Genomic DNA, 9949 nt, shown 5'->3' with positions numbered 1-9949 from the left:
TCACATATCGATTGTGGGAGAGAGTATGAGCGTGCAGCGTTTAAAGCGTGGAAGTACTGACCTTACTTTGAGTTTGATTCCATAAAAAGTGACAAAAACATTAGCGTCCATCGTGCGTGGGAAGAAAACTTATTTTTACAGCGAAAAAAAACCCTAAACTTCCAAGCAAGCACCGAGAGCGCAACGACACTGCCGTATCCTTCCACTGACCGCTGCACACCTGCACCAGGGTAAACCTCCGCCTACCGCAGTCCTGCTTTACAGGTGAAAATAGAGCAACAGGACCACTGAGTCTTTGACTTTATTTATGTTCTGCTGTGTTTTACTTGCATCTATTTGAAAGAGTGAGTGTAAACAAAAAATGTTTTTATTTTATGTGCTGGAATGTGCAGAAAATAGGTTTAAATGTTAAACTCATTTATTCAACTCAGAGAATGTTGCATATAATTAAATTTTTGCTTGATGCATAAAGTTAAAAGATTAAAACTGATAAAACAAGTTAAAAAAAAAGAGACTTTTCCATTTGATTACATTTTGTATGATGGATTATGCAGAAAAAGTAGAATTGGGCTGAAAGATCTATCGCTTTATCACCTCTTCAGGTTGTAAATTGTGTTTTTAAAAAGTAACTGAGTAACTAAGTAATTAATTACTTTTGAAAATAAGTAATCAGTAAAGTAACGGGATTACTTTTTGGGGAAGTAATCAGTAATTAGTTACTGATTACTTTTTTCAAGTAACTTGTCCAACACTGGTGCTGTCCACATGAAATCAATGCAAACTAATGCAGTGAGCACAGCTCTGTGAAGTCACGGGAGTAGTTCAGCCAGCTGCAGACATACACACCATGTTCTGACCATTCGTCCCACAGATGCTGGACATCTTCATCACGATGTTCATGGTGATGATCTGGGTCTGTATCAAAAACAGAGAATTGCTCTGTTAATATCTTTTATTCTGCGAACAGCACAGAGTATATGAAAAAAATGCATAACATCCTGCATCCTAATCGAGCCCTGAAGTGCTAATGTGTATGCAGAGAGTGCATGAGTTAACACAAAGAGCCGGGAGAGGATTAAAACATACAGAACATGAAGAGTAAATGAAAGGGGAAAAGCCGTTTTGACCTTGGACGCCAACATTTCATCCCCATACACTGTCTCAAAATCAGCTTCTGTGCGATTGTCTCTCATTTCAGCTCAAAGATGTTGTTTTTGTGTACCATACAAGAATATGTGCAGTGAAATATAGAGTAGGAGACACTAAAGATATGAAAAAGACTTTTGTAACAAAGAAAAGGATCAGAATTAAACACACAAACGTGAAGATTTTATTTCCCATTTGAATTATTTTCTTGTACTGTGGATTTTTAATTTAAAGAACATAAATTCCTCAAAGGAACGTTTTCTTATTTCATCTTAACCATCATCGTTTTGAGTTATTTTTATTAAAAACCAAAACCAAGCTCAGCCTGCCCACCTGTATTTACAGATAACATAAAGAGGACTCTGTACCATTTGAGTGAAGCCACAGCATCCGTTTGAGCTCTCTGAGGGCCTTGGTGAGGTTCTCCAGCTGGTCATGGAGGTGGATGTTCTCCTCTATCAGCGCATGGATCGTATCCTGCAGTTCAAAACCCTGACTTTCCAGCACCAGCAGCGTCAGGGTTACCAGCAAAAGCCTTAGTGTCCTCATAGCGACTGCAGCACAAAGCTTCTGTCACATCTTCACAGTAACCCAGCGATCCTTGTCACAGGTGAAGACAGGAATAAATGGTCGGTGCAGATATTGTCAGCTTAAACACGGCAGGGGTGGGAGTGACAATGGTTCTTTCTTTCCAAAGCCATGGGTGGAAAGCTGCCAGTGGGCTGCTTTTAAATCAATCCAATGTTTCCGTATCACTAAGTGCAGTAGCAGAAGCAGATTGCTTCAGTGTGATCGTCCTCAAATACAAATACGATCTATAACAACGGATCATCAGGGGAGGGAGTTCGGGAGGAGGTACTCCCTATTCATTAACATACAAAACACTGGAAACAAATTTCAATCTAAAAATCACAATTGTAGCTTTTAAGTAAACTCTCAGTAGCAGCAGCATCTAAAGCTAAAGCCTGTCATGTATGGGCAGAAACTTGGATAATCAGTCTTACTCACCCATTTTCCACTTACTGCCACATTTGTAGTTGTGACAAAACTAATGGCCGTCACAAGGAAACTGCACACCTATCAAAAGTAACATGTAACTTTTTTTTCTGCTTCCATACATCTACACAGCTCATCAGGACTGTTTTCGGACTCGTGGAAGTGAATTATCACTTGAGAAAAAACAAATTATCGTGGGGAAGAAAAACATCCATTTATGTGCATCAATTCCTCAGACAAAAACACTGCTTTAAAAATATAACCACATCGGATACCTGCGCAGATCACTGATCTAAAGAAGCTCATGCTCAAAATTGAAGACTCAGGACACTGTAGTGTTTTTTCCAAACAAAAACCCTTTTATTTATTTATCATGTGAATGAGTTTATGCGGTCTTGGCAGCCCTGGTGCGCTTCTTTTTGACCACAACAGGCTTCTGGCTCTTCAGGATAGCGCTGGCACGACGCAGGGCAGCCTGGGGAAACAAATGAGACTTAAATGTTGTTCTTAAACTTTGACACAAACAAAAATGCCAGCTATTTAAAGTTTCAGCCTCCCCAAAACCACAGATTAAGCTCACCATACGCAGGTCCTTCCTGTATTTGTTCTTGCAAATGATGTGCCTCAAGCTGTTGAGGGTGGCACGGGAATTCTTGTTGATGGTGACCTTGACGTAGGAGTTGGCAGGTTTGTTCTGGCCTGTGCATCAAGAGAACAAAATGAGCAAAAATATGGATTTTCCAAGAAGAAACCCACATTTTTGTATACTGTGATATACACAATATGCAGAATCTAATACTTCTGCAGTTGTCATCCTTGTCATATGTCACTGTACAACACAAAATAGTGTATCTAGTTGTAAATTTTAACAACTTCCTTCCCCTCCTCCCATTAATGGAAATTCATTAGGCATCCATAGATGACATAAACGTTGCTGCTACCTGATGCATAAGGAGCATTTGAAATATTTGTGTTCAAATATTCCTTAAAGTTACTGAAGAGAGGATCGTTTGTCCAGTCTGAGTCTGGACAATACTATTACTCAAACGTTAATGAACCAGCATTACTCATTTACCTGCACGCTTCTTCAGCACTACGACGACACCCTTGCCGTCGGCTGCAGGCTGCACACCTACAGTCTTCTTGTGCACCAACCCATTGAAGCGGAAAGAGTTCCTGGCCTTCAGGTTGTTGGGCTCCTGTCACAAAACAAAGACATTCAGATCACTGGCATGCATTTATTTAATTATCTTGCCTGATCCTGCTGTTAGGCTAGGGAGGTAATGCGGTATATTTTAATAAACATTACCAGGACATTTAAAAATCTCAACAATTTGATCTTCAACAATATAAATATTTACGGATGCAAGCCAACTAGCATTTCCAGTGCCACCTTCAAATAATCTCACATCTTTAGCCAGAATTATGTCACAAACACAGATACAGTCCAAGCCTATGTGGCATATCCTGTCAGCTCAGCTAATATGCAATTCTCAAACACTAACAGCAGGTTTTGTTAGTATGTTAAGGTAATGTACAAAGCCTGGGATCCGTGTTTCAAGTCTAAGTTATTTGTGTCCCTACCATACCACACTGTACATCACTGCTCAAACCCAGCTTCAGTACTAAAGCAAACTTTCTGGGTGCGTAATCGCACGTTTGGTCAGGTTCTTCAGAGCAGGTTTTGTACTCACAGTGCTGTAGGTCTGTCCGTTCCTCTTGATGAGGAAGCTGGAGCAGTTCCTGATGACCATCCACTGCAAATGGGACGACATGGTGAACCTGTGTATAAGAGGGAAAAATTTTTCTTGAAAATCTGGAAGACGAAAAACCCTGACAGGCGTCTAACATGTTTGCCTGTATTTTCTGACATTAGCTAAACGTGTTAGCTTAGCGTCACAACTTGAACGGACTAACACGGGAAACGATGAGACGGCAAACATCTAATATCGCGAACCGTAGACTTTACTATTCTGTTAGGACTGTACAGAAAACACAGAGAGCTGCGGTTGCTAGCATTAGCGCCACTGTTCAGGCCGGGGAACCGAAGGAGCACGATGAGGCCTAACCAGAGCGAGGTGCTTACAAGATTAATCTGTCCATTTCTACATACAACAGGGACATTTATTGTCGCACAAGGTGTATAACAACAAACATAAGAATAATACCTACATTTATTAACACAAAAACAACTAGGGAAAGAAAACAAATGTACTTTAATCACCAGCTTTTAGCCACCGAAGCGACCACGTTACCTTTTAGCGGAGGAAAGGACCGGAGAGAGCGGAAACCGCTTTACGGAACCTCTCGCTGAGATTCTTACGCACACCCATCTACCTTTTTAAATTGCATTTTGGGACAAAAGCCATATTTTACTGAATTATATGACATATAGCTAATAATTAATATATATATGTACATTTTATTAACTCATTTGATGCTGTATTGAATACTGAATGTAATTTTGTTTAGTACTAGTTATTTATAGAGAGAGCGGAGGAATACGTTCAGCGTGGTAAGTATGTTCACGTCATTAATGTGCGCCTGGTGTTTACAGGCAGCCGTCTGAAGTTTTACACATAATAATCAGCTGTTTTTAACGCCAAACCGATTAGTGTTATGTTAGCTCCAAACTCGAGCAAACGAGGAGCAAAGGCAGGGCGAATAAGAGAGCGATTGTAGACCAAATCGCAACTTCTGGACGCCGATTTTGATTTATTTCGTGGATGTTTTCGTTATGCTGCTGTGATTGAAAGATGTGAACAAGAAATGTATCTGAGGTCAAAACCTGATAAGTTAAAAGTCACGGCCTGCTCTAGCATGGCAGGTAAAGTCAGGGTCTTGTGATGAAGAGTCAAACATGGAAGAAGAAGATCTGGAGACACTTGGGGAGCAGCTGTACTCTCTGATTTCCTCCAAACACAAAGAGGATGCTGGAAAACTCACAGGTTAGGGGACCTGCGTACCTCATTTTTTGTTTAATGACATTATATATATGTTTTTGTCGTTTTGTTTTAATACTTGCAAGTGAAGCTGTAACTTGGCCCTGAAGTCTAGCTTGCTCTGTGTTACAGGCATGTTACTGGAGCTGCCAGGTCCTGTGTTGACTCAGATGTTGCAGGATGATGCCATGCTGACCGCAGCTGTGGAGAAAGCCCTGAGAGCCCTGCAGGTGGCACAGGAACCCAGGTACAGAAATGGCTAGTAGTTTTAGAGGGTTATCTTTAAAAAGACAAAGCAAATAAAGTAATTTGTAAGTTACACTACATGGACAAAAGTACTGAGTACTGCCATTCAGTCACCTTTAGAAACTTTTGTGAAAGAATGGGTCATTCTAAAGGGATCACTGAAGTTGATTGTGGTGCTGTAATAGTATGTCGCTATTGCTAAAGGTCAGTTTGTAATATTTTTCCCTCTCTAGATCGACTGTAAATAGTGTTATTGCAAAGCGGAAGTAATTACAAGCCACAACATTGAGCGGTAATGCAAACAGGGCATAAAAAGTGCCAATGCTCTGCAGAACCCCAAACCTCCTTTCACATTAACATCAGCATAAAACCTGTGCAACAGGAGCTTTCTGGTATGAGTTTCCATGGCTGAGCTGCTCCTGTAGGTGTAATGTGGCTTCTGGTCAGCCCAGTTTTTTGTCCATTTTGTGTATGTGTCAGATTTTTAAACATGACATTGTTATGAGTCAAAGGTCCAAATGGGAGTAAAATGATCCCAGGTGAAGAATAAGAGGAGATGACAAGGCTGGACTTTTCAAGGGGGACAAAGGCCAGAATAACACAAAAAAACTTAAATAGAAAATTACCAGCATCCAAAGAAAAGAGACACCACAAGCAAAAATGGCAGTTCACCTCTACAGGCCTTGGCTAAAGGCTTAGGTTAATGGTAAACCCTAAACCAGGGGTGGGCAACTCCAGGCCTCGAGGGCCACTGTCCCTGCAGGTTTTAGGTTTTTTGAACCTAACACAGCTGATTTAAATGGCTAAATTAGCTCCTCAACATGTCCTGAAGTTCTCCAGAGGCCTGGTAATGAACTAATCATTTGATTCAGGTGTGTTGACCCAAGGTGAGATCTAAAACCTGCAGGACACCGGCCCTCGAGGCCTGGAATTGCCCACCCCTGCCCTAAACACATGGTGAATTAAATCTGTATCACAAGACCTGACAAAGACAGTTTCAAAACAAGATGTGCCGGCACTCCTAAGAGGCATTGTGACCTTTCTTTCTTTTACATAGGCCACAGGAGAGCTTTACCTTTGGAGTAAATAACAGTAACACACATGGGATTTATCTGAATGTCAAAACATTTCAGCGAGTGTATTCTCATGTCTTTCTTTACAGTCAGGTATGTAAGGATGAGGATGATGTGTCAGTGTCTTCTGACTCTCTGGGGGAGCAGCTATTTGAGCTGGTGGATGTTTACAACACAGGCCACTCACAGAAAATCACAGGCAAGTAAAATGTCTCAATAAACAACCCATAATATGTGTGTGAGATTTCACCTTGAAACAAAGCTCCAAATGAGTAAATTTTAATGCAGGCTTGGTCAAACAGTTGTATGCTAACCTTTTTGGTGACTTCTAATATAAATTAAACTACATGTTCAGCTTATTTCAAATAAACCCTTTAAAATCGTTGCCTCTTTAGTTCTGCTTTCTGTCTCACACACTCTGTTTCATGTTTTATATTTTTAAGTAAATTTAAAATGATTCTTTTACTAAAGAAGGGAATGAGTGGAAACTTATATTCTTGCTAATCTTCATAAGAAGATAGTAATTCATTTTCCCCCCTCATTTTAAACATATGATCAAATTATGTTGTTAATTCCTGAAAAACATTCTCAGCTGTATATTTTTGTGCCAATAAATAAACCAATGTTAATCTGAAAGAGCTGGTATTTCAACATAGTTTTGTTCTATTTTAGTGGATGGATATTTACATTTACTGCATCAACATTTAATTCTGATAGTCGGCCTCAGCAGCTGGGGATCAGACCGGAGGGGGCGTCTCTGGTTGGTGCCCGACACACATAGCACCCAGTGTTATACGATATCTCCAGTGGGATGGTGACCCTATAGGAGGGTGGGCCTGTGTCACCTCTTCAGTGCCCGGCCGTGCCCCATGCGGTGCGGCCTGGTGACCACGCAGTCACTCTCAAGATCTGTCCACAGTCCTGGCTGCAGGGCTGGAAGCAGCAACCACATCCTGGGCAGGATAAACTTGTCCCTTGATTCCTCAATCTTGTTTAGGGGTCATGTGAATTTCTCTATGTCTGGCCCCTCACCCCAGATCAGTGTGCTTAGCTACTACATTAAGGTGGCAGTCCCCCTGGGTGCCTCCTGGGTGAGGTGTTCCAGGTATTTCCTACCGGGAGGAGGCCTCCTGAGTCAACTCATGACACACAGCAGAGAAGATGTCTCTTGGCTGGCCTTGGGGAAGGCCTCACTGTCCCCCAGGAGGAGCTAAAGGAGGTGGCTGGGGGAGACAAAGGTCTAGGCTTCTCTGCTTGGGCTGCTGCATGCAGGATAAGAGGTAGAAAATGCATGGATAAATGGATATTTAATGCACTTTTCCTCCATAGGAATGCTTCTCGAGCAGCACAAAGATGCCATCTTAAAGCTTCTTACAGATCCCAGTCTGCTAGAGGAACAAGTGCACCTCGCCATGAAGACGCTGAAAGAGTATGTTGTTTTTTGGAGAATATTTTTACATATGGGCTTGTTCAGAAATGTGATTTTTTTTTTTTTTTTTTTTTTTTTTTAAAATTGTAGCCTGCCTTGCAGATCAGTATCAGGGCAGCTTTAATAAGATAGGAGTGGAAATCTAATTAATTGTTAATGAAAAATTGTAATAATCGCTTCACTTCAGGCAGAATATGGAGGAGACTGATGTGAGCGACACCTCAGAGCTGGATGACACAGAGAGTTTCGGAGAGAAGCTCTTCTCGCTGGTGGTGGAGATGGATCCACTCCATGCAAATGATATTACAGGTGACGTTAACCTGTAAATACTTTTGTGATTAATCAGTATTTTGTTTTTTCTCTCTGGAGAGTTCTTGTTGATGATGTTGAAATACTGATAACACTCCTACATCCTTGTAGGTATGCTGCTAGAAATGGACCCAGCTACACTCCAGCAGCTGCTCAGTGACCACACAATGCTCCAGATTGCTGTTCAGAAAGCACAAGCAGCACTGGATACTTTAAACTGAGCTTTTCTTTTTTCTTTTTTGCTCCAGCAAAAGCAAAGAAATAAATCAATATCTTTGAAGTAATACGTCCTTCAAGGAGATCTGGAGGGTATACAAGTTGCCTATTTTACAGTATGCCTTTATTATTTTACGTGGACTTTTCTGAGGACCAATGACAAAGTTTTAGTGGACCAGCCGAAAATACACAAAGCATTTCCACTCAGCACAGAACCAACTTATTGTTAGCCATTTCTGACATGGATGCTGTGATCGCTGTTCTCAGATAAATGGACTGAACACGTTCCAGTGTGGCAAATAATAATCTATCAAAGTTGTTGTGCTTGATGATAATGTTTAGAATATGATGATAGTATTTATTTGTAAGTCTCTAAGCATAAATGCTAATCTAAATGTTGCTATTTATGTTTTTTGTTTTTTTTCTAACCTTAGTGTAGGTCTCAATTGTGTAACTCGGTGATTTTCACTTCCTGTTTTTACCTGTTTTAGAGGAATGACTCCATGGATGGTGGTGTTGGTTGGTTACCTCCTTTTATAGACGGAACTATCTCAGACTAATTATTGATTTGCCATGAAGTTTTGACGTTCATATTTCTCAGAAGATTAATGTTATTACATGCCTTCTTCAGTTGTGCATCACTGCCCCTGTTGCATCTCTTGTTCATGTTGATTTGTGGGCCAAAGTGCAATAACTAGCTCGATTTTGCTTTAAGAACACATCCAAATTTCACTTCACTCTGTGTGTTTGCAGACCTCACCTCCTCTTCATACTTCACACTATAGAAAACTCTGTGTACATGTAATATACAACTGCACTCATACTCTCTTTATTTACCCAGTGCATGTACACTGCTTATAAAAATAAAACCTGATCACGGCTTTTGTTGTTGTTCTTGTTTGTTCAGTTCACTTGTGAACACTGCAGTTTTATCAGTAAATCAGTTCACAGAAGAAATCCTATGGTTGAATTCAATTCAGTTCACCAGCCATCACCAGTTAGCCTGTCTGTAGCTGGAAATTGCACAGGATCTTATTTTGGTCATTCAGAACTACAGTAGGGGGTGTGTCCCATTTGAACCCCAGGAATTCCAGACTATACTTGGCACAGATGTTCTTGTATACTATGCCAGACACTTGGTTATGTCTTCTATGTATGCTCTGCCTGCCAGTATCTTGCACTCTGCTGTTATGTGCTGGACTGTCTCAGGGGCATCTTTGCTCAGCCTGCACCTGGTATGGTAGACCCCATTCTCTATGGATCTTGTGCTTAGAGTTTGTACCTGTGCTGCCACAATTAGTGCCCCTGTGTTGTCTTTCAGTCCAGCTTTTTCCAGCTGCTGTTAGATTATCTGGATGTCAGCCACATCTCAGGACTTGTCTTACCCTCTGCAGGTACTTGGTGGTTTCAGCTTTCCTAGCACCTGTATATGATTCCCATTTGCCTGGGGGATTCCAAGGTACTTGTAGCGGTCCTTGATGTCAGCAATGTTCCCTTCTGGTAGTACAGTTCTAACTAGTTTCCCTGTCTTTGTTAACGTCCGAATACACTTCTCCAGTCTGAATGACATTCAGATGTCATCGCTGTAGATC

The 9949-nt window shown here is 41.1% G+C and overlaps 2 protein-coding genes across 5 annotated transcripts; one reads left to right on the top strand and one right to left on the bottom strand.

Moving 5' to 3' along the window:
- Positions 1-2478: 2478 nt before the first annotated feature.
- rpl28 (ribosomal protein L28) lies at positions 2479-4473 on the bottom strand. 4 transcript variants are annotated; one of them, XM_005720276.1, is made up of 5 exons: positions 4398-4473; positions 3837-3924; positions 3218-3341; positions 2723-2841; positions 2479-2617 (listed from the first exon to the last, which is right to left on the bottom strand). In XM_005720276.1, exons 2-5 carry the CDS (start codon positions 3915-3917, stop codon positions 2528-2530), a joined length of 414 nt encoding a protein of 137 aa, XP_005720333.1. In that variant the 5' UTR covers positions 3918-3924; positions 4398-4473; the 3' UTR covers positions 2479-2527. The 4 variants fall into 4 exon arrangements, with proteins under 4 accessions (XP_005720333.1, XP_005720332.1, XP_005720334.1 ...); XM_005720275.1 differs by having other exon boundaries at positions 4367-4442; XM_005720277.1 differs by having other exon boundaries at positions 4358-4415.
- A 198-nt stretch (positions 4474-4671) lies between these two features.
- Positions 4672-9238, top strand: LOC102204442 (uncharacterized). Its single transcript, XM_005720273.2, has 6 exons — positions 4672-5090; positions 5217-5331; positions 6493-6602; positions 7733-7832; positions 8020-8141; positions 8253-9238. The coding sequence occupies exons 1-6, from the start codon at positions 5003-5005 to the stop codon at positions 8360-8362; spliced, it is 645 nt and encodes a 214-aa protein (XP_005720330.1). The 5' UTR covers positions 4672-5002; the 3' UTR covers positions 8363-9238.
- The last annotated feature ends 711 nt before the right edge of the window (positions 9239-9949 follow it).

This window comes from Pundamilia nyererei, unplaced genomic scaffold (genome assembly GCF_000239375.1).
Source record: "Pundamilia nyererei isolate P.nyererei 1_Seehausen unplaced genomic scaffold, PunNye1.0 scaffold00002, whole genome shotgun sequence".
Classification (NCBI taxonomy): Eukaryota; Metazoa; Chordata; class Actinopteri; order Cichliformes; family Cichlidae; genus Pundamilia; species Pundamilia nyererei.
Note: the sequence above shows the minus strand (reverse complement) of the source record. Positions and strands in the feature narration are given on the sequence as shown.

What these genes read in the sequence shown, in the direction of transcription:
- LOC102204442 (XM_005720273.2), top strand. Translation starts at nt 5,003, where the DNA reads ATGGAAGAAGAAGATCTGGAGACACTTGGGGAGCAGCTGTACTCTCTG. An exon ending in CCACTCACAGAAAATCACAG is followed by an intron (nt 6,603 to 7,732) that starts GCAAGTAAAATG and finishes TTTCCTCCATAG; the next exon opens with GAATGCTTCTCGAGCAGCAC. An exon ending in GCCATGAAGACGCTGAAAGA is followed by an intron (nt 7,833 to 8,019) that starts GTATGTTGTTTT and finishes GCTTCACTTCAG; the next exon opens with GCAGAATATGGAGGAGACTG.
- rpl28 (XM_005720274.1), bottom strand. An exon ending in AGTGCTGAAGAAGCGTGCAG is followed by an intron (nt 2,842 to 3,217) that starts GTAAATGAGTAA and finishes CTTGATGCACAG; the next exon opens with GCCAGAACAAACCTGCCAAC. An exon ending in ACAGGAAGGACCTGCGTATG is followed by an intron (nt 2,618 to 2,722) that starts GTGAGCTTAATC and finishes TTGTTTCCCCAG; the next exon opens with GCTGCCCTGCGTCGTGCCAG.